Source organism: Gouania willdenowi, chromosome 16 (genome assembly GCF_900634775.1).
Source record: "Gouania willdenowi chromosome 16, fGouWil2.1, whole genome shotgun sequence".
In the NCBI taxonomy this organism is placed as follows: domain Eukaryota; kingdom Metazoa; phylum Chordata; class Actinopteri; order Blenniiformes; family Gobiesocidae; genus Gouania; species Gouania willdenowi.
The window spans coordinates 15,282,352-15,309,484 of NC_041059.1; the positions used below are offsets into that span (position 1 = coordinate 15,282,352).

General features: G+C 39.0%; 1 protein-coding gene across 3 annotated transcripts in view; it reads right to left on the reverse strand.

Moving 5' to 3' along the window:
• galnt1 (UDP-N-acetyl-alpha-D-galactosamine:polypeptide N-acetylgalactosaminyltransferase 1) overlaps positions 1–26,921 on the reverse strand; it is a 41,811-nt gene extending 14,890 nt beyond the window's left edge. The window contains exons 1-4 of one of the 3 annotated variants that reach the window (XM_028470747.1): positions 26,526–26,919; positions 11,276–11,388; positions 4,100–4,239; positions 3,849–4,017 (exon numbers count right to left, since the gene is read on the reverse strand). In XM_028470747.1, coding sequence (XP_028326548.1) covers positions 3,849–4,017; positions 4,100–4,238 — 308 coding nt within the window. In that variant the 5' untranslated portion in view covers position 4,239; positions 11,276–11,388; positions 26,526–26,919. Of the gene's footprint in view, positions 1–3,848; positions 4,018–4,099; positions 4,240–4,335; positions 4,426–11,275; positions 11,389–26,525 lie in introns of those variants that run through there. The other 2 variants (XM_028470746.1, XM_028470745.1) reach the window with 2 other exon arrangements.
• Between the last annotated feature and the right edge of the window lie 212 nt (positions 26,922–27,133).

Genomic DNA, 27,133 nt, shown 5'->3' on the forward strand with positions numbered 1-27,133 from the left:
GTGAGGAGTTCAGTCCAGGTGACAGGGTAAAATGTCAAACATGTAGTGAAGGTCTACTGGGAAGGTTTGGAGAAAAAACCTGTCAGGCTGACTTTTAACTTCTACCTCCAATAGAACTAACCACCTCCCTAGGGATATTGAAGGCAAATATCAGCAGTAGAGCCGCTACTCCTCCACACAGAGAGGAGCCAGTAGAGGTTGTTCGGGAATCTATCAAGGACGCCTCCTGGATGCTTCCTTAGGGAGGTGACCAAGAACAGTGTATGACACGCTGGGCAGATTATGTCTCTGCTGGTCCCCCCAGAGGAGGTAGTGGCTGGAGAGAGGACCATCTGGGCTTCACTGCTGAGGATCTTGCCTCTGCGACCAGAACCCGGATAAGGAGCAGATAACGAATGAAGGAAGGAACGAACGAATGAACACAAGCTGAAAAATACTCCTGGGGTTAAAAGAAGAACTGAGATCTTTCCACTTTTCCATCATTATAAAAGAATGAATCAGAATCAGAATCAACTTTATTGGCCATGTAATGAATGTCTGACTTGGTAAACTGATGACATAAGGTAAGATGTACTGTACAGTGTTAAAACTAATACACTGGATTCTCCAGAATATCACACATTACACAAAGCCATCCAGTATTCATGTGAATAGTGTTGCATTTTAACATTGCCATTTATTTATTTAACTATCTTAATCTAAGAAGTGATTTTAATTTACTAATTGCCAAAGTTAATAATGAACTAAATGGCGTAAATAGAAATGAAACAAATCTTGGTCGGTGGATGAGGACCAAAAGGAAGGCATCTGGTCAGCCTGTTCTTCTTCCAGAGGCTTAAACACAGGTCTTTGTAAGATTCATTTATTCTGCGCAGGTTCTGTACTTAGGTTTTTTACTTCTTTGTTTGTTCTACCTTAGTTCAGTGATGCCCTTCCCCCATGCTTACTTCCTTTTTAGAGACTTACTGGGTATCAGTCATTTTACTACACTATAAAATAACCAGACAGGGTCTAGGTCACCTGGCAGAGTCCTTCTCAAGATGTAACATAGTGGATTGCAACAGTAATAATGTCCGTCATAAAGACCAGGTTTCTTAAAGTAGGTCACAAGCTTCAAATAGACAGGAACACTCATGTACTCAGGCCACACCAGTCAAGAAATAGGCCCAGTTTTGTACTTTTCCCGTCTTATTTTTCTTTCTCTTATCATTTCACTAGTTTTTAAGCTGCTACTGAAAAACCTGCCAATGCAATAGCTCACCTCGCACTTAAGAAATCTCTGGGTTACAAAATGAAACACATCCAGCTGCCAACCAGCCAGTAGCTCTTTCAGCCTGCTGCGACAGCTGCATATAAACACTACGACATAAAAGTGGCTTCCACTTGGAACTGTTTCTCATACGGGAAGCAGAAACAGTTTGAAAACAAAATTGAAACCAGGCTGCAACTTCCACCAAATTCCCCCCCCACAAAAGTCAATTGTAATATACCTGGGATATATATCTCCCTTTCATCATCGACATAACATCCCTGCATCTCTTTGATCAGACTGGCTTGCTTCCTCTTTCTCTGCAGCTGATTCTGGCAGAAAGAAGGTAAGATCAACAGCACACAGGAGGTCAAGAGTATATCCTGATCTGCAGCTGCCTCTGGAGCATATTAAATAGCATGCGGTCACTCTCAGACTCTTGTGCTACTGTCTTCGTGAGAAAAACCTATTCATATATGTATGGATCAGTCCAAAAACAAAGATTGCCTAAAGAGTAACTACACCCCAAAACCACTTTCCTTCTGCTAAAAACAAAAGTATTTGAGTATGAAGTAGTATTGTTGATTGATCCAAGTCTAACTCTTGATAATTAGTCAAATTATATTAATTTGTTGTATTTTTTTGTAAAAATTTAAGAGTGACTGCTCTCGGCTATTACAATACATTTTTGCAATAGGCTGAGAATGGAGGTTTGTGATATTTTGGTGGCTTCTTACGTCAAGAACCACCCCTGTTGGCCCTGCCCCTCCTATAAAAACAAGCACCTGTCAACTCTACTATTGGTTGAACTGAGATAATTGTGAAAATAGAAGTATAGTGAGTATTGAGTGGGTAGTTAGCATAGAATAGATTGTTCTTTGGAGATTTTCTAATATAGACTGGGTGTGTCTTAACTGTTTAAGTAACCCCGCCCATAATCAAGGTCTTTTTTTTAATTTCCAGGCCAGGCACACGTTAGCCAAACCTCATGGTTTAGATACCCCCTAATCTTATTTATTATTATTATTTAAAACTTTTCCCCCTTTTCAGAGATGATATTGTGGCCTATTGATTCTCAGCTACAGCAAACCAACGTGCATTGACTAAATAAGAGACACACATGTTTCCAGGTCACATCACATAATGTAGCTTTTGCAGACAGAGCTCCAGCTGGAAGTCCTAGTGACACAGTCACAGGGTGGTGGAGCAACATTTGGCAACAGCAATTCATTAGTAATAAGTTACAGATGCTTTCAACAGCCAGTGGATTGTGATGATATTTAGGATGGGCGGACAAAACAGCATTATGAACAAATAATACACACGAACGCAGACACATCACAGCAATTAGAAGAACTCGTCAACGTTTCTGAGAGGTGTGGTTATGGAAAATGGTTTTATACACTGCAGATCCTCCCTGCCACAGATACACATACACATACAAAAAGCTGTCAACATGACTAACCCGTATTTTACTGGGTTAGCACTGTCTGTATTGTTGACAATATTAAAAATAAAAATCTGTTCACACGGACACAGGCTCACTCATGTACGTGCGACTGTAATGTATTCCACCTACACACAATCCCTGACTCCATATTGACTTTGTCTTATCGCCTAATGGGAAAAACAGATAGACAGAGAAAAGGCTGAGTGAAAACACACATAGCAATCAACTCTCACTCAAAGACTAAAACCCATTTCACGGATCAATGTACTTTGTCTTTCCCACCTGTATGGTCTGTATGTGCCCTGTCTGTCAGTCTACTGTTCCTCCTTCGGCCCATTGCTCTCACAACCTTCATTACCAACTCATGCCTGTTCTTCAGCAGAAGTCAGGTACCCAAATGGGATTGACAGCTCTGGGTAGCACCTGCTTGGACCGGATGAACACTTATCCAACTAACCACTAAACCACTGTTATCTAAAATAAAAGAATGGTAAAACGATTCAATTCTGTAGTTCGATGTAAATTCTTAAAAAAATTAAAATAAATAAAAACAATTTAGTGAAATAACAAAGCCAGCGGAGGAAAAAAGTTTAAATGGCCTTGTAGTATCTCATTCAGTCATTTTGGAGTAAAGAGTGTGTGGTGAAATTTCCCATTGGTGAAACATTAGTCCTAGGGAAGAGTGAAAAAGGACATCATACAGTGACAGCAAACAACCACAATGGATGAAATTGGAGCATGTTGAATGTTGTTCAGGAAGTCGCAGTTCCCATGAGATTACAACACCCTGTTTAGTTCACTGTTTGAATTTCGCAGTTTATTAACCTCTTAATTAACACTCGGTTTAGCTTTCATCATGAATTAAGATATGTAGGTATGTATAAAAAGTCATTGATGTAAAAAAAACCTTAGCCTATAATGCCAAGATTTATAAGAATTCACACAATCTTTCTTTGCTTTTCCAGCCCAATAAACCTGTCTACTTCTCTGTGTCATAGACATAGACATTTGCTCTTACACACTGAATGATTGAGTATCTGCTGAATTTCCTTACGTTGATTACTTAAAAAGTGGATATCTTACTACATTTAGGTTTGCAGAAGTAAAAAAAAAGAAAAAAAAAAAGAAGACGTATAAGTAGTTGCTCACCCCTCTAGGCGGACATCAGGCAGCGTGCGATTAAGGGCAATCATCTCCGAGGCCATGAGATTGAACTGGTTAATCTTGAACATCTCTTTCATTTTCTCCTGGTTCTCTTTAGGGATCACCACAGGTTTCCCTCCTTCTCCAGGCCCATCTCGTGGTCTGGTCAGTGGGTCTGTTGTAGGAACACATGCAGATGCTTCAGACATCCTATACAAAAGAAGGTTTTCTCCAAAAATGTAGCATTAGAAACCCACCGTCTCTCCCAGGCAGTCCTCTCTCCTTCTTGTCGTCACACTTGTTGCACTCGCTAAAGTAGAGCAGGATGAACATGTCCAGCATCACCCACACCAGAGACGTGGCCAGAACCACCTTACAGTAGGCAAATCTACGCATCCTAGAGTGAGAATGAAGGAGAGGAAAATTGGAGGATGTCAGAGGTATTGGTGATTTCCAGAGATCTCTCAGAGACGGTCTTTGATTCTTCACATACAGTATCTCTCTACTCAGCAGTCTCAATTCACAGTTGTCCTCCTCTCCTTTTGAGGGTCTTCAAATAATCACTCAAACACTTAGGGAGAAATTTACACTGACCTGAAACGATGTAAAAAAAAAAAACTAAGAAAAAAAGTAACTCGAAGTCAGGCTAAAGTCTGGCATCATGAACACCAATAAAACATCATGTAACCTTTAAGCTAAACAACACAAACACATATCGATGTTCTAAATATATCCTGTCTTGTATGAGCCAATCAAGAGACCACATCCATGTGTGCTAGACCACAGACACACACTCAAAGGTAGGCACAGAAATACACAGCAGAAAGAAGAGCTGTGATAGTAATTGCTTTTCTTTGGCAAGCCAAGTGAGAAAAGACATAACCACATTAGGATTCCCCTGCTCCTCCTTCCCTCTCTCTTGTAGCACCATCTCTTCTCTCTTTAGATCATTCTCTGCCTCAATGGTACCTCAGGTTGCAACAGCACAAGCAGAAGGGAGAAAATGTATTTGGTTACAGTGATTTTTCTCATGTCTGCATGATGAAAAAATAGTTTACACAATGCTAGCATTGCTTAGCCTAGGCTAGCTTTGCTTAGCTGCCAGGGAAGAGAAAAAAACTCAGCAGAACAGCACTTCTCCACCTGATAGGATTGTGAGAACACAAAGTGTCATGCACAAAATGTATCTCCTCTCGGTCTTCAGTTGCAGTGAGACAGAAGGTCAGACTTTTTCTGGATGCATCTACAGTTTCCTTTGGAAAAACTCTGTGAAAGAATGAACTCTGAACTCTTGCAATAATAAGGTAAAGCATATAATCTGTAACTCTAAATAAATTGCCTTATAAGTGAAAAAGCATGTTTCCAATGGTTACCAGTCAGATCAATTCTATCACAAAAATAGCCTTCTACCACCTAAAGAACACCTCCAGAGTGAAAGGTTTAATGGCTCAGAAAGATCAGGAGAAACTGGTCCATGCTTTTATCTCCAGCAGACTGGACTATTGTAATGGTTTTCAAACAGGAATCCCCCAAAAGAGCATCAAACAGCTACAGCTGGTTCAGAACGCTGCAGCTCGGGTCTTAACTAGAACAAAGAGGTCAGAGCACATTACTCCAGTTTTAAATTGTTTCAACTGGCTCCCAGTCAATAGATTTTAAAGTTCTGCTGCTGGTGTATAATGTTAGTCAGGTATGAACCCAGCAGGTCTCTCAGATCTATGGACACAGGTCAGATAGTGGAGCCCAGAGCTCACACTAAATATGGTGATGCTGCTTTTAGTTGTTTTGCTGCAAAGAAGTGGAACAAACTTCAGCAGAGCTGAAGTCAGCATCACATGTGAACATTTTTAAATCAAAGTTAAAGGCACTTTTTTTCTCTACTGCATATGATTGAGAGAGAGAGATTTTTGGTCATGTTGTTGATGTAATGTGTTTGTTGATGATTTGAATTGATTTTACTGATGATTTTAAATGTTCTTATTGATTTTAAACAGTTGAATGTTTTATCATGTAAAGCACATTGAGTTGCCTTGTGTATAAAATGCGCTATACAAATAAATTTGCCTTGCCTACCTGTTCTGGTACTTTTTAAAGATGGCTGGGTTTTATCTCTGGTTTACAGGGGAAAAATTCATATTATGAACATTGACAGGTCACAGAAAAATATCACAAATTAGCTTTTTATCATGGCTTCAAAAGTGTGTGCTATACATAAAGCAGTAAGTGACCATTTGATCTTCACAATTATTGTGGCAGAAGAAAGGGAATAGGCAAATAGAAGGATGTAAGTGAGCTTGACAAGAACCAATGTGGGAAATTAAAGATGGCTAGGTCAGAGAATTTCTAGACTAAAGAAAGAAAAAAACAGTCAATCAGTTACATTGTAATGGGCTCTTATTCGTAGAAGTAGTGAACACCCTCTTGTGTGAAGAGACTATGTAGCTTAAAGCTGCATTGGTAGGGCCTCTGATTTTCAATTTTAAAGTCTCCCAATATTTGTTTCAGGATTTAACCATTTCTGCGTCACCCTTTTCTTTCTGTTTCATCATCTCTCCTTACTCAGATGACTTTACTGGCTATTACACTTTTGCAAAATTGCACCAAACATGGTAAATAGGATTAATAGAATCAACTACTGTCATTAATTTAACAGTTTTAATGCTTTAAAGAGTTTACATACATGGTTACTCTTAAATCACATGACCCACTCTGCTAGACCCTCAGCCACCTATTTAATGGGAAAAATCCCATGGAAATGTGTAACATGCTCCAAAACATTATTTGTGAAAATTTTAATTACTCCTAACCGGCGATTCAGCCTCACGTTTTAAACAATATCCTAAGCAAACATTGATGCATCCCAAAATATTCCATCCGTCCCATATCACACAGCTCCCACGCCACTCTCAATGATAAACCTCATGTGACTACCATCTTTTGCACAAAGGACATTTTAACATGACGTCCCGTTACTATCAGCATGAACTTCAGAGAAAGGTTAAATTTATGTGTTAACTTTGATCATTTATGGTTTACATTTCCTGAGCTTTCATCCCGGAAGCACCCGTTTAGTTTCTGTCTGAGTGCTTGACATAAGTGCAAATGACATATGAAAATACAAGTTTAGGAAAAACTTGTATTCGTTTGTTTGTTTTTCTAAAAAAGACCTAATTCACAACATTTACATTACATTTAAATTAGCACCCTGCTCTAATGTGTATGACTGGGGGAGTGTAATGACTTGCGAGGCTCTTTCAGTGTACGGCAGTGAGAGCAGTACAGTGCAGGAAATTCACACCAGTCAAGGCAGTTATGGTTCACACATGCAGGTGTTACTCCACGTGCTGAATTTCTTTAAAGAGCGAAAGAAAGGTGAGACAGCTGGGTGCTGTCACAGATTATCTGTGAAGTGCATGTTTTCCATTTCTTTATTGCTCCCAGCATGAATGGGTTTGGCAATGTTTGGGTTAAAGAAAGGGAAAAAGATGAGGCAGAGATGGACTAATCATGCACGAGAGAGAGAGAGAGAGAGAGAGAGAGAGAGAGAGAGAGAGAGAGAGAGAGAGACGATGACTATGTACAGTATGTGAAAGAATGCTGAGAATGGAGCTGCCAGGCAAAAGGAGGAGAGGAAGGCCAGTGACAAGGTTCATGAATGCAGTGAGACAGGGGATACAGGCCATTGGTGTAAAAAGAAAAGAAGATTAAAAGGCTAACAGATTAATGTAATTTTTTTTACATAAATTGAACATCAAAGGTGGATTCAGGGAGGTTAGTCTGCAATTAATATAATACCGGTATCTGTCCTATTTCTCCTGAGATGCCCAGAAAAAAACTCATCAGACTGCTTGTCCCCCTCTTTAGATCCCTAATCCAAAAAACCCTAAATTCCAGGCCCAATATGAGGTCAGTCAACACTCTCCAATTTCTCTTCTGTTTCACTGAGCACTGCTGGATATGAACCCTCTTCAACCTTGATGCCTGAACACTATATGACCTAATAGCGCCGCAGTGTTTTGGAACTTATTCTCTTTATTCCTGCTGTGCAGGGAGAGGTGAGCCCACAAGACATTTACAAATGATTGCTCTCAAATGGAAACAACAAACCAAAGGCACTCTATAACACAATGAATATTCTCGTTCACAGTCGAGTGACATTGCTGACATAGGGATATCAGCCTGAACTGCAGGTTTTTGAGCAGATCACTAAGAATTTCATTTTTATGTACATGAAATAAAATGCCAGCAAGTACATCCTTCCTAATAGCTGACTCTCCACCATTTCTCTGCACTTCTATATTTTAATTGTGCATGGCAGAGTTCACTATGGGTGTGCCCAGAGTTCACAGTAGACATTGGCCCTGTTTCTGTTTGTTAGTGTGATGTATGTGTGTGGGTAGAAGGCTGTTTAATACACGTGTCTGAGACTCTCATGAGTCTTTATAAGTCTCTCGTAAACTGCTTGGTTTCTTTCAACAATAAAGAAACACACAATTCTTCATCCTATTTTACCTGAGAAATTCCAAACCGAAGGTGTATTAATTTTTACTTACATTTTGGTTTTCTATTCTGGGTATTTCACATTTTGTTTTTCAGTTAAGCTGCTCTTTTAAAAACCACCCCTGACTTCATCCCCATTTGTCTCTTAGTGATGTTGCTCTTTCAAGAGCGGTTGCCATCACTACTTCCCTTGGAGAACACAATTTCCCCCACTTCAAATCCTTCTCTGTGTTTCTCTTCATCTTCCTCTATGCTCCTGTTCTCTGCAGGGACTAATTTCCCTTTACAGACTGAGATGGTATAACCACAGTTTCTCACAACCAATTGAAAAAACTCAACAAGACGATGATCACTTGCTTCACAATTTATGAGTGACATTGAGGAGCCTCCATTCTGAGGGTTTTATCATTGTATGTTTCAATGGAACAATAAGGGGATATCATTATTAAGTTAGGGTTAATGGAAAAGCATATAACTAGTATGTAACCAACACATTTGTGGAGGTTTTGTGCTAATTAAACATCTTAAATAAGAAAAGCAGACCAGGTGCTGTGGCATATAAGCTATCCTTGGGTCACATGGGTTTGATAAGCTCAACAGTTTCCAAGACAACCCTGATGCCAATGCTGATTTTCTCAACATTTGCATTTCCTCTCAGTTGGAACAGAACAAGACAAAGCCTGATTTTAGGGAAGTAAGATGATGCAAGGTGGCCTAAAGCCCATTTCTGTGGCTCTCAAAAGAGAAACTGCAGAACAAATATGCTGCTGGTAGAATGCTTATTTCATGCTTAAATCACAACCTTGAATGCAGAAAATGACTGGCTTCATAGGGGAGTGAAATCATAGCAGAGGTGGGAGAAAAAAGAGAGTGGGCAATGACGGATCAGGATGTGGTAAGATTGTCTCAACGGAATGCAAATATTATAGATTATGCTAAGTTTGTATAAAATTCAAATGTGTTACTGATACTCCCCATGAAACTAAATAGTAGGAGCTCAATTTAGCTAATCCTCTTCTGATAACATGTAAAAGTTAATAGACCTCCATAAAATAAAACAAATTAATTGACTAAGCAAAAAAGAGCCAAGTTTTTTTTTGTGTTTGTTTCATTTACTAGGGATGTAACAATTCACTCAACTCCCGATACGATTTGATTCACGATACTGGGTTCACGATACAATTCTCTCACGATTTATTTTACAAAATGGGACTGTAGACAAAATTTTTTTTTTGGGAAAAAAACTAGAAAATACTGTACTATTTTCCTTTTATTTTTCATTGTCAAAAGAATTCCTTGATAAACTATTCAAAACAATGCAATTTAACTAAAAATAAATATTGAATGAAATAAAGGCATAATACAAATGAAAATGAAGCCTATTAATTTAAATTCTGGTTCTATAATAAACAATGCAAAACTGCATAATAGTTCTTTTTCTTTTAAAAGCGCAACTGAAAATGTATTTTTTGCCTTAACAATTGGACTTTAAAAAAAAACAAACGTAATTGCACTGATTTACGTCATATTTGTTTGGACCAGCAGAGAGCGCTGGTAACACAGTGGTCGGTTGGCATGCAGATATCTTGCAGTGAAGAAGAGAAGCTATGCTAGCAGACAGAGCTAATAGAAAAACGTGACTTTTACAGATATTCAAGTAATATTACAGATATTCTTTCAGTGCTAAAGGGGTAATTAATCATTTATTTACATATTTAAGAGTAGAAGGCGGCCAGAAAGAAAGTATTAGCAGACTCCGCCCGCCGCCGACACTTGTGGATTAAAAAAAGTACTGCAATTCAAATCGCCCAGCCCTACTGTACATACTTGTGACTTGGTCTAACTTTATCAATATCAAGTCTGTGTTTATTAAAACCCAAACATGCCATACAATAATTCATTTCTGTAAATTACTGTAAGCATAAAGACAGTATTTTTAGCATTGCTTTTGACATTCTTTTAGATGCTCCTGTTACGTCATTGGTTTTTTTAACAGCTGTAAGTCCCACATGTTCTCTCCATTAATTTTTTACAGTTTGGACAGAACAGATGCTTTTACTTCCAAGACATGTGAAGGAACAGAGCAAAGACCCTGATATCACTTCAAACTTTATTGCAAACCACAGTTTCAGTTTTCACCATCACAGACTGTACATGCCTACTGGTGCTGACAAATGCTTTAGCAGTACTACTACAAATACTTGAATCAAGTATAGCAGATCAAACTGTTTGGTTTGAGCGTCTGGACTAGATTACCCCTGTTACAGGTCAGCCTCTTCCTGTAGCCCATAACCTGAAAGAACTTGAGAAGTGACGCCATCACAGCAGGGATTTCCTGATGAGTCAGTCAACCCTTTTCGCATCCACTCTGTTTTTACTTTCCCTATGTGTTCAATGTTCTAGGCTGCATTCTTAGATTATTAATAGATCATGGCAGAACAAAGACGCTGTTTATCAAGACGTGTTTTACTGTAATTCTGTCTCAGTGCAATTGTACAAAAACAACAACAGTAGCAAATCAGGAAGCATGCTTTATAATAGTGGCTTCTTCAAAAGTGAACTGGTGACCTCAGGATTTAATCAGTTTAACATCACCAGTGTACACTTTTGCAATCTTCTTATCAGTCCTAATGTCCTTCATGTCTTTCTATCTACAGCAGTATTGAAATAATTTCTCTATCTCAGAGTGGGTAGCAAAAAATTTTTCTAGCAGCAGCACATACCAAGCAAGCAGTCAAAAGCCATCGGTTCACACAAAGAACATCCCAAACAAGTTCGTAAATCACAAGCTAAAAAGCACACATTTGTAGCAAGAAGACAACAGGATCACCAGAGCATTCAGCAACAAAGAGCTATTTTTTTGTCCAAACATCGATGGATGCTGAAAACATGTTGTTTTGCTTTATGCATCCACAGTACATCCGTACTCGTACCTTTCTGAGTGACTTAGAGGGGTCTCTGGCCAGATGTAAATGGTGCTCCACCAGCAGAGAGGCGGAGCTTCGGAGATCCCACCTTTTCTCTTGCGCGTCACTGAAGCATGCTCCTGGAGAGTGGCCAGACAGAAAAAGAAAATCACCTTATATTTTTCAATTCACAAGACACTGTTTGTAGATGTTTAGAACATTGTATTTTTTTCCACTTCTTTTTATATTTAGAACTGGAAAAATCAATCACGGCTATTGTAATTGTTCGTTGCTGATGAAAACTGGACAGAACTTCCAGGACAACTTGAGAAAAACTGGCATTGAATGTCAAGAGTTCAAATGTAACCCCTCGTGATTCCAGTCACACCAACACTTCCCAGCTTACACAAATATAATATTATTCAGTCAAACATGTCCAAAAAATGGGCTTTGCCGATTCACAAGTTGTCAGCCAAACGCTGAAGCTCTTTGTATTGTGAATCAATCATCCACTCGCTTCGTCTCACACCGAAAAGGTCAACAATAACCAAAGTCTGTCTAGCAGCTTTGAAAAAGGATGAAAAGGCCACAAAGCAGTAGACTCTGAAGATGAACTGGCAGGCAGAAATCAGGATGGACAGCTGATGTATTTCCCAGAACTGCTCATTTCACTGGATTAATCTGCTATTTTTGAAAAATCCACAGAGAATCCTGATGAGCGTGAATATGAATCAGTGTGTGAGTGAATGTGTGTAAGTATATGTGTGTCCTTCAATCTGGCCTACTTTAAAGTCAAGTGATCATACTAATCCACAGGGAATTCATATTACCATCCGATGTAGATTGTATGGGTATGTAGTGGGATTCTGCAATAAAAACTTTACCATACTGTAACAACCCCACAGGCAGCCCACACACTTCAATGCTAGTGACCGAGAGGAGGCTGTGCTGCAGTGCAGGTAAGCTATTGTATATTCGTCTGCCTTTCCGTCTGTCTATCAACCCCAAAATGAGTCCATACATTTCCATCTCCTTTCTGCTTGTTTTAAGCTGTGCCTCTCTCGTTATCAGTAAAGACACCCTCAGTGCATTTATATAACACATACTTTATCTCCAAATTTGGAACGGGAAAAGCAAAAATGCTTATAGTCATCAGATTTCCCTGCCATTTATTAAATCAACTTACAGCATCACACACAGCTCTGCAGAGCAATAAACAGTCATTTTTGCCCGCAGTTCAAAGCTGCTTTTTCTGTTCACTTTCTCTTTCAGAGTGCACCGTAATGTGGCAAGAGGGAAAAAAAGAAAAACAAAGACCATAACGACACAAAGTGCAAAAGACACACAACCAAGACTAATGACACAATACAGACTGAACAATGTTTGGCAATACTGTAAATACTAATTTAAACTAACTGCAGTTGTAATCTGTTTATCAAATGAGAAAAAGACAGCTTTTCTCTTGGTTAGTTTTTAAGCAATGCAGTAGAGTCAGAGGATTTCCAAAATGTACTAGCTCAGCTTTTTCTGCTCCTATATATAATGAGTAACTGTTATCCCTGACCTGGCCCCGTTTAACTACAAAAAGTATACATAGCACAAGCTGCTGCTGCTTAGCAGACCTAATTTCACAACTGTAAGCTTACATCACTCTCAGCCCTACACCTACAGTGGGGCAAAAAAGTATTTAGTCAGCCACCAATTGTGCAAGTTCTCCCACTTAAAAAGATGAGAGAGGCCTGTAATTTTTATCATAGGTATACCTCAACTATGAGAGACAAAATGAGAAAGAAAAATCCAGAAAATCACATTGTAGGATTTTTAATAAATTAATTGGTAAATCCCTTGGTAAAATAAGTATTTGGTCAATAACAAAAGTTAATCTCATTACTTTGTAATGTACCCTTTGTTGGCAATGACAGAGGTCAAATGTTTTCTGTAAGTCTTCACACACTGTTGCTGGTATTTTGGCCCTTTCTTCCATGCAGATCTCCTCTAGAGCAGTGATGTTTTGGGGATGTCGCTGGGCAACACAGACTTTCCACTCTCTCCAATGATTTTCTATGGAGTTGAGATCTGGAGACTGGCTAGGCCACTCCAGGACCATGAAATGCTTCTCAAGAAGCCACTCCTTCTTTGCCCGGCGGTGTGTTTGGGATCATTGTCGTGCTGAAAGACCCAGCCACGTTTCATCTTCAATGCCCTTGCTGATGGAAGGAAGTTTTCACTCAAAATCTCACGATACATGGCCCCATTCATTCTTTTCTTTACACGGATAGGTCGTCCAGGTCCCTTTGCGGAGAAACAGCCCCAAAGCATGATGTTACCACCACCATGCTTTACAGTAGGTATGGTGTTCTTTCTCCGCCAAACGCGAAAAGTTGAGTTTTTACCAAAAAGTTCTATTTTGGTTTCATCTGACCATATGACATTCGCACAATCCTCTTCTGCATCATCCAAATGCTTTCTAGAAAACTTCATGTACTGGCTTTAGCAGGGGGACATGTCTGGCACTGCAGGATTTGAGTCCCTGGCGGCGTAGTGTGTTACTGATGGTAGCCTTTGTTACTTTGGTCCCAGCTCCCTGCAGGTCATTCACTAGGTCCCTCCATGTGGTTCTGGGGTTTTTGCTCACCGTTCTTGTGATAATTTTGAACCCACGGGGTGAGATCTTGCGTGTAGCCCCAGATCGAGAGAGATTATCAAAGGTCTTGTATGTCTTCCATAATCTAATAACTGCTCCCACAGTTGATTTCTTCACACCAAGCTGCTTACTTGTTGCAGATTTAGTCTTCCCAGCCTGATGCAGGTCTACAATTTTGTTTCTGGTGTACTTTGACAGCTCTTTAGTCTTGGCCATAGTGGAGTTTGGAGTGTGACGTTTTGAGGTTGTGGACAAGTGTTTTTATACTGATAACGAGTTCAAACAGGTGCCATTAATACAGGTAATGAGTGGAGGACAGAGGAGCCTCTTAAAGAAGAACTTAAAGGTCTGTGAGAGCCAGAAATCTTGCTTGTTTGTAGGTGACCAAGTTTATCAATTAATTCATTAAAAATCCTACAATGTGATTTTCTGGAATTTTTTTTCTCTTTTTGTCTCTCATAGTTGAGGTATACCTATGATGAAAATTACAGACCTCTCTCATCTTTTTAAGTGGGAGAACTTGCACAATTGGTGGCTGACTAAATACTTGCCCCACTGTATAAGTTGTAGGTATCAGATAGATAGTGGGAAAAAACTAACGCTGTGAATGTCTGCTTTAATGCATGTTAAGCAGTTTTGTGTTGACTGTCCAGAAAAACCATCATGGTTGAGTATTTATAACTCGTGTATGATGTTCATAACTAGACTCATTTGCTTTTCACTACTGGCAGAAAAACAGTAGAAAAACGGCCCCAAAAACGAATCAGTTTTTGGGGCCGTTGATCAAACCAGGGATGCAAATCCTTAAATTATAACAAGGAATGCAAATGGTTTAGACTTGTTCATCCAGTAAATCCGAGAGATTCTTGATTAGAATGAGATCTTGAGAATTTGAAAGCTAAGTTAGTGTGTCAAAACTTATTTTATTGTTGATCAATTCCATGCAATATATACTTTAAAAGCTATCAGGTAATAAACATTTTGTGACAGTTTATATATGCAGCCTGCATCAGTAGGTAGATGGTTTGAATATCTTGGTAAAAGCCAGTATATAAGATTGAACAGCAGATTATTATTTATCAAATTAATTGGTCTACATACTTTGGGAAATAATGTTGACTGGTTACCAGTGATAAGTCACAATCACTGGCGACAGTGGTTTTACCAAAGTAAAGAGAAAGTTGCTTTTTAACTCATCTTTTAGTGGCCATAATGTTACAGCATAACTTGGTCTTAACAGTACTTGCAACAGCAGCGTATTCAATGGCCACAAGCTAATCACAAGTTAATGCAGTGTATGTGAATATTTCACTATTGCTACATAAACAGGCAGAAAGAGCTCCCAATTCAAAACCAAGTCAGCAAGTATGGGAAATGCAAGATACAACATGAAGTCAGGTAACAACTTGCAAGCTCATGGCCTTTTTTGTTGTGAGGGGCCAATATCTATGAAATACAAACTAGCTAAATGTGAAATTAGATCAGATCTTAAGGTATATTTCTACTTGAGTTTTTCTAAGATTCACATTATATTTTACTGTACAAACTTTTTATATTGAGAATTTAAGCTGTTGTGCCCAATGTGTTTAATGTGGTTTCTTCTTTGTATGATTTATTCATCCTCAATAACCACCTGTGAACTATCAAGGAGAATGCAGTCGTAAAGCCAAAAAGCCAAATCTCCCTCCATTATTGATCAGTACAGATGAATGTCTTCTTCACATCTGTCTTCTCCCAATCTTTCCATATTTGTGGTAATACAAAAGTGCCAGAGAGAGAATAAAAAAAACATTGTAAAAGCAAAGTATGAGTGTTGCAGAAAATAACGTACAGTCAAATTTGAGCATGTTTGAACCTTACCCAAGATGGCAACTGCCTAAACAACTCTGTGTTATGCTCCGACACGTAACACAGCTGCAGCTAAACAAAACTGGATGGGCTCTTAATTAACCACGTTAGAGCACTGTGGCTTGAGCTACAGCTATTTAACTGTTTAATCTGTCATTGACAATTTCACAATCGTCAATGAGTGAACCACCCACATCAGAGCACATTAAACCAACCTTTTTCTGTCTTCATTGGAGTGTATGTGTGTGTGTGTGTGTGTGTGTGGCTGCCTTCCAAGACTCCTCTATGTGTTATGTGACTCTTGTTAGTAGCATATGTTGTATCAGAGGGTGTCCAACGAGGACATATTTGGTTTGAGCAACAACAAACAGTTCAGTGCCAATCCTGGATCAACTGCTCTATGCTCGTTCTTGTAGTCTCCCACAACCTCATGCTAATCATCTCACATCTACGGTACATGTCTCTTGTGAGGTGGTAAAAGGAAGACCTAGTTGGAACTGTATCAATATGTGCATGGACAAATACCAAAATCAGGCTAAATAAGGACAAGAAGAAAGACAACAAAGGAGGTCAACTACACAGTCACAGGCGATGGTAATGCTCCATTTCTGACAGCTCGCTGGGGGAATCCCAGAGAGGAAAAACAGGAATACCAGGAATAGTGCCAGAAAAAAATTGGTAGGAAACAGCTGGTTTGACCTCCGTCGATACCAGTGTTAATTTTGCCAGCATTCTTTGATTTAGTTGTAGCCATAGTCTATACTAAATGCAATTTGGTTTTAGTTAATACTTTGTCATCAGGACTATTTTAGTTAGAGTTTTGTTTTAGTCGACTAAATCTGGTGCAGATATAGTCAAGACAATTTGATAGTTTTTGTTCATGTGCATTTTGTTTTCAATTTGGTCGTCTTCTTGTTTTTTTTACGTGGAAAAAACGTGTTTACGAAAACAATGACGTAAATTTTTCGTCACCACTGGTGGATACTCCACTGTAACAGTTATTCGGCATATACAACAGCCTGTTTGCTTTCTTCCATCACAGTGCAGTGGGAGCCGCATGTCTGTCATTCTCTGGATATACTGTACTCACAGATGGAGACTGTGGGGGGAAAAAGCTGAGAACGGCGGCAAAGGAAGGACAGATAAGGACATGTGAAAAGAGTGTGTGACAGACAGAAAGACAGAGATCTGCTTCCTGTTTACAAAGTTCAGCGAGCAAAGGAAACATACTGGCTTACCACTAGACACTGGTAAAAGCGATAACACTGATAACAACACACTGTCACGCTGCCTTCCCTCCTCTGTGTCCTGAAAAACTACAGAGATCAGATTTAGCCTCTAAATGTTGCATCTTTCCCTGTCTATGTCGGGGGTCATCTGAAAACTTGTGATTTCTTCTTGGTTCTTTGTCTTCTTGCTATTCCTGTTCTGGCCAGCAGCCATGTTAACAGGATCAAGCTGAAATGCATGTATTCCTTCAGCTGTGCGCTCAAATGCTCCAGGCAACATTCCCAGTCCAGAGTGGAGTTCCTAGCAATTCCGTGCAAAGTGCGCAACAAGCAATCTCATCCTGCTGTGGTTTGGTAGTAATGGTTTAGCAGTTTAGAACAAAAGCAGATTTTTAGCTATTTATACGGTGATTACTGTTTAAATAACATATTTTATGAAGGAATCAGTAATCTCCTAAAATATTTCACATTAAAAAACATTTTTAGGCTTCCCAAACAAGAAGATTTTTGTTAATGCATCTTTTTATGTGACCTAATTAAAACAAGCTCTGAAATAAATCACGTTGATACACTCTTTCTGACTTTGCTAAAGGGCAATAGTTACAAGCTCCAGTAAAGTTTCTTAGTTTAGTTCTTAGTCAGCTTTTAGTCATTTTCACACATGTCAAAGTTATCCCAACAAGAATGGAGGCTGCGTGATAAATAGGATCTAAAGTAAGATGTGCAATATTTATTTTTAGGTGTGTCAAATAAAATAAAAATCAGATCAACAGCAGCCACAGCAATCTTTGCCTACACTGAGTAGAAAAGATGAATCATTTTGTCAAAATATTTTGATATATACAAATCCTGTTACTAACAAGGTTGATTACACTTTATAATCTATTCTGGAAGAATTTAAAATAGAAAAGTGTCTTGAAGGCTCAGCCACAGCATGCCAAATTCTTGGCCGAAACCAAAAATGACATTTTAAAATAATTATGTTAGTACCATGGTGGCATTTATGGCTATGACTGTGTATAACCTCACTAAAATCAAGGCAATGTATTTGTATAAATCAATTTCAATGCTTGAAATAATTAATCAATAAAAAATATTTATTCAGCAGACTTCCAACAATGCACAATATAATATAAAATAAGATACAAAATAAAATGCTTAACTTGACCCCACTCATATGCACATTAAATAATAATGCACAGGTCTATAACTGACTGGGCTACATAATAGTAAAATAATTATGTTCTCTCATAAAAACGCAAAGTGCTTTAAGTTCTTGATGAAAAGACCGTGAAGTCTGTTCCTCTTCTCAACATGAGAACATAAGCTGCAGCACTGAACTGAACAAACTCTGTCTCCAAGTAGGTTCTCTAGAAAAGTGTAACTAACATTTTCGTGACAGGGTTACGTTTCCCCTTAAGATCGTGTTGGTTTACAGTAGTCCCTCGTGATATCGCGGCTGACCTTTCGCACCTTTCTGTGTTTCGTGGATTTTTTTTACAGTGCAATTTTGGATGCATTTTTTTACAGCGTATGAACGCGCATTGTGTTCTGTGTCCTGATTGGCTAATGCTGCGTTCACCCACCAGCGACACAACCAACTTGGTGAGTTTCACTGCCTGCTGAAGCGAGGAGCTGCGCCTCTTTTTCTCCTCTCATAAACATAAACCACCAGTGAAAAAAACCAGTGTGATTAGCGGCTAATGCTATCCTAGCTCAGTGCTACAGAGATAACTTTTACCTGCTACTACCATCTCTCGCTGATTCTCCTCCACGCCTAATCCTTCCTAGTCCGGTCCTGGTTATAAAGGCTGTGTCATACAGCTCCAGGTGGTCACACACAGCTTCTACTCCATGGTTAAATGGGTGAACAAACCGGTGTCCGTGTTGACGGCCTGATGTCATCGTCAACAAAGACTCTGTGTGCGTTCGGCATCAATGTCTGATCGCTAGCAGTGTGACTCTGAAGTGCTGTATGTTTGAAAACAGGTTTACGTTTTAAAATCTATGAAGGTTTGAACTTTGAGAGGATTTAAACAAGGGAGAAATGTTCATTCCTGTCTGAGAAAAGTGTATAAAGTGTGTGGTGAGGGGTTTTACAGCCTTAAAACATGTATAATAATAGTGAAAAATAAAGCTGACTACTTTGCGGATTTCACCTATTGCGGGTTATTTTTAGAACGTAACCCCCCGATAAATGAGGGACTACTGTACTCTGTATTTCTTGAATCTTGATATATTGCCCAGGCCAAGTAGTTACATGGCTGAAATATTAAAAGACTGAAGAATCAAGTCATCCTTTATTAGCTGTTAAGCTTGTCATTAACAGTCAACAGCATCATGAAACTCATGAATCCTTAGTAGATTGAACAGGCCTAAGCAAGCTAAAATGACTTGATGTCTGTGAATGTATTAAAGCAAAAACTCTGACAATCAATAATCTATTGGCTGTTGCAAATGCACAATCAGTCTCTAGGCGAATAGTGAAATAGAAATACAACTGTGGAGATACACACGCAAATACACACATTACCTAGTCAAGCAGGCGCTGTCAATAGCCCTCACACACACACACACACACACGTACTTATACACACATAATTAAAGCTCCAATGAGCTTTAATTGTTAGATCAAAAATGTTGAGCAAAAAGTTTTGGCTACATGATGGCTGGTGAAACTGACTATGAGTTCTGCACATGAATAATATGGTCATCCTCTCTCTAATCTAACCTAATTTAAAAATTCCATGGATTATTGTATTCAATCCTCTTCTACTATACTTTGAGGCACTTACCAAAAACAGCTTTGTATGCACTTTTTTTTCTCCTTTCTTTTTTGTTTTGTTTGTTGTTGCTGATCTCAGCACACCACAAAAAAGAGCAACAATGACTACAGAGCCAAGACAATGAGCCTCAGGCTTGTGAAACTCAATTTTCTTTAGTGTAAATAATTTCCAGCTTCACCTTTTGATATCTTGGCCAGTTTAGTCCTCCTTTAGGGGAGTATCCTGCAGCTGTCCCTCTTTGGTCTGTGAGGCTGGACTCACAATGGCCCACATCCCGGCTGAATGCACATGAATGTTCCCTGTGTACATGAGAGCATCAACTTATTTGTAGTTTGATGAAACATAGACTATGATGTGTCTGCACTTGGGAAAACAGTTTTTAAGCTGTTCATTGGGGGAAAAAAAATACTGATAACACAGTTATCACTGTGACCGGGCCAAAAACGAGTAATTCTTAAAATGCCATCGAACCCACTAACACAGATACTGAGAGTAGCAGCTAGGAAGCAGATAGGAGCTAGAGATGGATGACATTGTGCGTGCGTGCTCAAACCTCTGCTAGGGTAAGCCTAAGGCAGATAGCTCACTGTCACACAATGAAGACACAGCATGGAGAGGCCTTCACAAGGTCAGCACTCACTGCCCTTCTCCACTCCTTTCTCCTCTAAGGCCAAATGTTAGACATGCAATAATACACAGAGGAACCTTGACTCTCTGGCAGAGCCAGTACAGGATAAACTGTCAAATTAATGTGCTATGAAATTTACACTATTGTCCGGAATGTTTCATCGAGGTTTTTAAGATGGATTTGTATTCAGGTCATTTTTTTTTCATTTAAAAAGAAACATCAAAATACGTTTACTTTTTAACACACAGTGCCAAACTCTTCTGACAGGCTTGTGGAAGCAATTAAAATATATCTTAGACTGACACCCCCTGGTTCATTGTTACAATCAGTGTAGTAAACATATCATGACATTAATTTATATATAAAAAAAACACTTGAAAATATATATTGTTTTGTTTAATTTAAATAATCTATTTGCTTACATTCAACATATGTTAAAAAAAAAAAAAAAAATCTGACTCAATCCATCTTTGATAGTCTATTTTTTAGTTTTTGTTATGTTATATGTCTAACTGAAGATGAATTTAGCCTTTTAGCTAAATCTGGTACATTTTCAGTACAATATTAATGCACACTGTCTCTGTTAAATAAACCTGTTAAACTGTGGTAGAGCTCTAAATCTATATTACAGCGAGAGATTACCAGCAACACTTTTACACACAGACGCGTACTGGAAATGAAAATATCGTAATGTCCCTTTTAGTTTTTATTCAGTGAGTTTAATGATTTCATTATTGTGTGACTTGTCTGCAAAACTGTTTGATGAGTGTGCACTGTGCAGCTTCAATTGGCATGACTCAGGTGTTTGGACTATCTTTTTGTACAGTTGGAACATTTTTCTGGTGTAAAACCTATTCTGAACATGTTCTGACCCATGGAGTGATACATGTGGAGGATAACAACTAAGGTGATAATAACTTTGGACTACAGCTCTTTATCAAAACCAGATCTTGTGGCAAAAAAGAGCAGACTTAGAACCTTTAGTCAAATGGAAACATCCAGAAAACACAACACATCTATTATTGTTGCCAGAAGAATATGTTTTTTGTTTTTTTTTAACACGCATCTTCCCAAAAAGCAGATTTCTAAATGTAACTAATTAAAGAGGCAAGCAAACTTTTCTGTCTGTGCCTAAATTGTACATAGATGAGTCAGCGGAAATAATATATTTCCGTTTCTCTTATGGCAAATGGGGTGTGGGATTGGAAAAAGAGCATGGTTGTCACCATGGAAACTGGCTTTTTTTTTCTCGTCTACCTGTCAGGTCATATCTCAGAGTGAAGCAGATGCACATGAACGCCACACTTTTACAAAGAAGTAAATTGTCGGAGCCGAGTTGAGAAACACGTATAAGGTTACTGAGCACTACAAGACTGAGTCGCTCTAGGCCGTATTATATCACTCCATTGGTGCTCAAGGTGACACTCAAAGCTTTGTTCTCCCCTTGCATACAGTCTCTTGATATGAAAGTCACTTTTTATATTTGGATATGAGAAAGATTTCATTAAAAGGAACAAAGTTGCGTCACTTTGCTCAGGTGTATGAAGGGTGTGCAAAAACTCCAAAAAACATTGGGAAATAATTTTGTTTGTTTTTTTCCATAAAAAGCTTCATTTAGATTTATAATTCTAACTAAAACTGAAACCAGTACAACTAACAATGTTGATATTGAACAAAATTTAGAGGTCAACTGAGCAATACAAGTAAACCACACTTAAAAGTCCTAAAATAATTTATTTCTATTCACTAACTTGTGTTACGCAAGTAGTATGAGTCAGCTTTTAGATCTTTTGATCACCAACAGCTAGGCGCTAAACTTTGAAACGTGACTAATGAGAGAAATTAAGGATTACACACACCTGAAAATAGATGTGATTAAATTATGAGACTAACTTCTCCAAAACTCGGCACAATCGACATCTGCAGAAGGCAAATGATAAAAAAAGCTCTAGAAAATTGCACAAGAAAAAAGAAAGTTACACATTACAAACCTAATTGTTCAAAATAAAACAATAAGAAAATTACTTTATCAACTATCCCCTTGCTTTCTAAACATAATCTTGGTTACAAGTGAAGGCATGTTTCAAAAATTTAAATTGAAGCAGATTTTAAGCTTTTTAAGATCTAATCCTGTTTTGAAATATTGCTGAAGTTTACAGCCTTCTTGGAAACCTTATATGATGTAATATCCTTCAAACAGCATTGCAGCAATAGGCACTAAACTGTAAATTAAAAAGAAGAACCAATTAGGCATTAACCAACGCAGTAAAAGAAGGGCTACAGCCAGGAATTGACTAAGCCACTGCTGAATACTGCACTAAATCCTATTTTCTTATCATTAGGCCAGCAGAAACACTGCATTCATCCAACTGAGACACACTGAGAGTGACAGGCTCTGAATCATCTGGAGTGACCCTATGTGCCCATTGGTTTAAGACTGTTGCCTTATCTCCATTCTCCCTGTCTGTATCTCCACCAAAGCTTCTGACTTTGGTTTACGAGAACTCAAAGTACCAAGGAGATTGTAGGACATGGTAGGTCAATGAATGACAAACAGCGAGTAAAGGAGTGTCATTTGTCTCCATATGAATCCTCAAAAACAATGTGCGAACATGCTAATCACATACATCTACACAAAGAATAACAATGTGATTTGTTGAAGGAAGTGGTTTCAGACTCCCTTGTGGCACTGACTGACCCACTTGTATACAAGTGTGTTCCTAATGCAACCCACTAAGGAGCTAAAGGACAAACACACACAGGCAATCACATGCACACACACACAGCTACTAATCAAACCCCAGCGAGCTGTGAACCAAAATGATGAATATAAACAATAAATGCTGCAAGTATATCGCTCAATCTCTCATTTTTCTCCTTTGCCATTTCTCACTCTCTCTCTTTGTCTAAGAAGCATGAATTTAGGAGTCGCTGTTGGCTCTAGTTGAACTATTAATCAACATCCAAAATGACTTTCTGTAAGGTCTACTCTGCACTAAATCTTCACTCCCTGTTTTAACCACAAAAGTAAGACTTTCTACATTGAGACAATAAAGAAGTATGGACAGCACATCCAGACCTTTACAGTTCACTTAGTTTACAATCCATATTAAACACAATATCATGCTTTTTCAACTGAGAATATAAAGACAAGATTAACCCTAATGGACCAAACGATGTTCTGATATTCCTGTTGTGAAAATAAAGACAGAAGAAATATTGCACAAGATATTACAAAATATATAGTACATATAAGTGCGGCAGTGCTGTTGATACTCAGACAACGTGTACACAACAAAACAAGAATCTGTGATGAAGCAAACAACAGTCATGGAACTTTATTGGTCATGCTGACATGAAAATGTACAGGATTTTACTTACACTGTATCAAATCTCCATGTTAACATGAAACGATAGCTGTCTTTCTGAACACAGTCAGTAAATAAAATATCTGAAAAACCTTAAACAAGATTAGATTATCCTATACAGAAGGTACCAATGTACAAATTATTCTAACTTTATACCTATTTATTTTATAGACTCTGTCTAGATTTTGTTTCCCTCGAATTTATTATCAACCTTTTACAGTTTAAAAAAACAACAAAAAAAACCCAGGCAGTGGCATAAGTGAATAGCGAAACTCAGACTTCCTAAAAAAAGTTCGATTGAATTGGAAATAAAGCTTTGATACATATTATCAACCCTGAGAAATTGAAGTTTAAGCATTAATATATCATAGATAGATATTAGTACATTATTATAATACATTAGTAATCATATACATTTGAGTGGGACAACAAGCCAAGACTGTCTTATGAAGAAAAGTTAGATTTGTTTATATATTCTTTGATTTCACTTGAAAATCTTTACCTTGACCTCCATCTAAATTAAACTATTGAGGCCTTTTTTCCACCCCAAAAATTACCAATTAGACTTCCCAATAGTTCTTGAATCATTAAGTGGTTGTAATTTTACACCAGCTTCACTTTCAAACCAGCTCCTCCTGTGCCTCTCGCAAATAACTATATAAGGACATAAGTCGACTTCGCCTTCGTCAAATGTTTTTTATGACTAAACCTAGCATTTATGGCACTACAGTAACTGAAACAAACATTTAAAGTTACATCTTGGTACTTGAGATGGATCACAATGTAAAATAGTGACATTTTATTGAGAGACAGAAGACAAGTGGAGCTACTTTAAGCTCATCTAATCTGGTCTACAGAATAAAATGCTCAGCCACTTCTCAAAGCTGCTAACCTCAGCTTTCAGTGGCCAAGCAAACAGAATCTTTGACGATTCACTGAGCAGTTACGTGAGCATCAGAAACGTTGCAAAGCAGGGGGACCTCTGTTTGGATTCAGGGGGACATGCAGGTTGGCACGAACTCCTCTTACATGATGTGTCTATGTGCATATGTGCCTGATCCGGCCATAGTCTGCAAGGAGGAACAATGGCATTCCTGTGCTCGGAGCTCCAGGTGGCTGTGGAAACCCAATCCCAAACCAAGCCTCGCTGGCACACAGAAGCTGGGGATACCGAATGCTGCTGCCTCACTCCGGAGACTTGGGCCAGAATAGAACTATTGTTCCAGAGCAGCTCAGAGCAATAAATGTATAGCAGTCAATGACAGACACTGATATGTACTCAGGCACAAATTGAGAGGACGCCTGAGATTTTCACCTTCATCTCATTCATTATCATCATTGTAGGCTGTGCAATAGATGTGTAACAATCGTGATTCAAGTTTATCTACAGGTTTACATGCAGAAAGAGCACCACATCTGTTCAGGCCTGAACACACAGTGAGCATACATACACAAAGCAGGAAACGCATCATGCCAACTCCACGGCCTTGAAATGAGGAACATGATTCATTTCCTTTCTATGCTGGACAGTCATGTCTAAACACCAAGCTAAACTCACATATTGAGCACTATGGCAAGAGCGTGAACACAACATAATCAGGGGACAGGTGAGAAAGAATTTTCCATCCTGCAAAGTTTTTAGTTCATAATGTGCTGTTGATTCCATCCCATTTCTTACATCTGTAATATCCACCATCATGATAAAGTTAGACGTTTACAAGAGAGCAAACCAAAAATTGTGAAGTGTTCACCAATGAGACAATGCCACAGGTAGCTTAAAATGTAGCCTCTAAATTCTATAAAGACAAAAACATTATCTACCACAGCACTACTGGAGGCAATATCACACACATCCTTGTTCATGCACACCAAAACTGGGGGGGGGGGGGGGGGGGGAAATAATGAATGTTCTCCTCCCTGTTCCCATAAAGGAACATGACAGATTAGTTTAATTGGTTCCATGTCAATCCACCATCTTCATATTTTCGCTCTGCAATTGCTGGCTCTAGCAGCATTGATACAAGTGACACCAATTTTTATTCATTTTTTTTTTTTTATCTTTGGAGATAATTACAGTGTTGTTAATGTATGCTCACCCATGCAAGCATTATTATTACTACACTCACACACTCACATCAAGCACATTCTGTTCTTTACATTTTCTCTTTATAATAAAATTACACAAGAATGTGACCAGCCTTTAATCAACAAAGGTCTGTCTTGCTCATTTTGTCAAGGGAGGCTAAAGCATGTGACCTATGTTAGGGCACAGAGACACAAACCAGGGGTTACATTACATTTCAGGTTTACAACTCTAGGTTAGGATGAAAACCTGGGGATGAGCATCAGGCCAACTCACTATTAAACTATGACCACTATGGACAACTTTAAACAGTCTTTTCATTCACTGGTGTGTATTTGCGTTATGTACTAGTAGGAAGATGTTCATGCCATTTGAAAACGATCAGTCATCGCAGACAAATTAGCGAGAATGAGATTATGTAGAGCTGGTAGTGGCCCATTCATCACAAATCATGTCACGGTTGAGCGCCAATGTTACACGACTGAAAATGTTACAATGTAGAACCGTTCCACTGCATTAGAACCATGGTGGTGGGTCCAGAGGACAGTGACAATGTGCGTGTCTAATGGTGAACTGCATCTCATCTTCTGTCAACAAGGAGCGCCGCTCTGCTGCTGGAAACCGTTAGAGGACCCACGGTCCCCACACCGGCCCCTTACATGACAAATACACACATGCTAAACTGACTTACCTGGAGAAACGGGTCAGCTCACCCCTCCGTAGGACACTGCAGGCCGGCTACACGCAGAGAAGTGACGCCGCTACGTTTCAAAGTACCAAGGCTAAGTTAGCGGGCTAGTTAGCTTAGCTAGCTAACGGAGAAGAGAGGGAGAGAGAGAGAGAGATAGCGGCTCTATCCGTGCCGGACATTTAAAAAAAATCACATTCCAGAATGTGGAGTTCTTCACCGTCTGAGGTCAACAAACAACATCCGATAAAACATCCATTTTAACAGAGGCTCGGAGGGACAGTGACGTTGGGTGAGAGGCGCCTCTCTCCGGGCGGACGCACTCCCTCCTCCGCCTCGGTGTGTGTGTGTGACTGAGGGAAAGGACTGGGAGAAGGGAGCTCCACGGCTGACAGGCTGACAGGCAGGCAGCATCACTGCTCATCCCCCCCTGGACCACAGCAACCCGGAACAAATACCTCTCATCATCCCATCCCTGTCTACGTAGGCCATACGGTGCTGAATTCAAGGGTAATGAAAGACAGTTTGATTATTTACTGCACATTTAAAAAAGGAGAAGCTGGACATATTTCTGCTGTATGATTGCAAACACATTAGAGTTCAATAAGGTC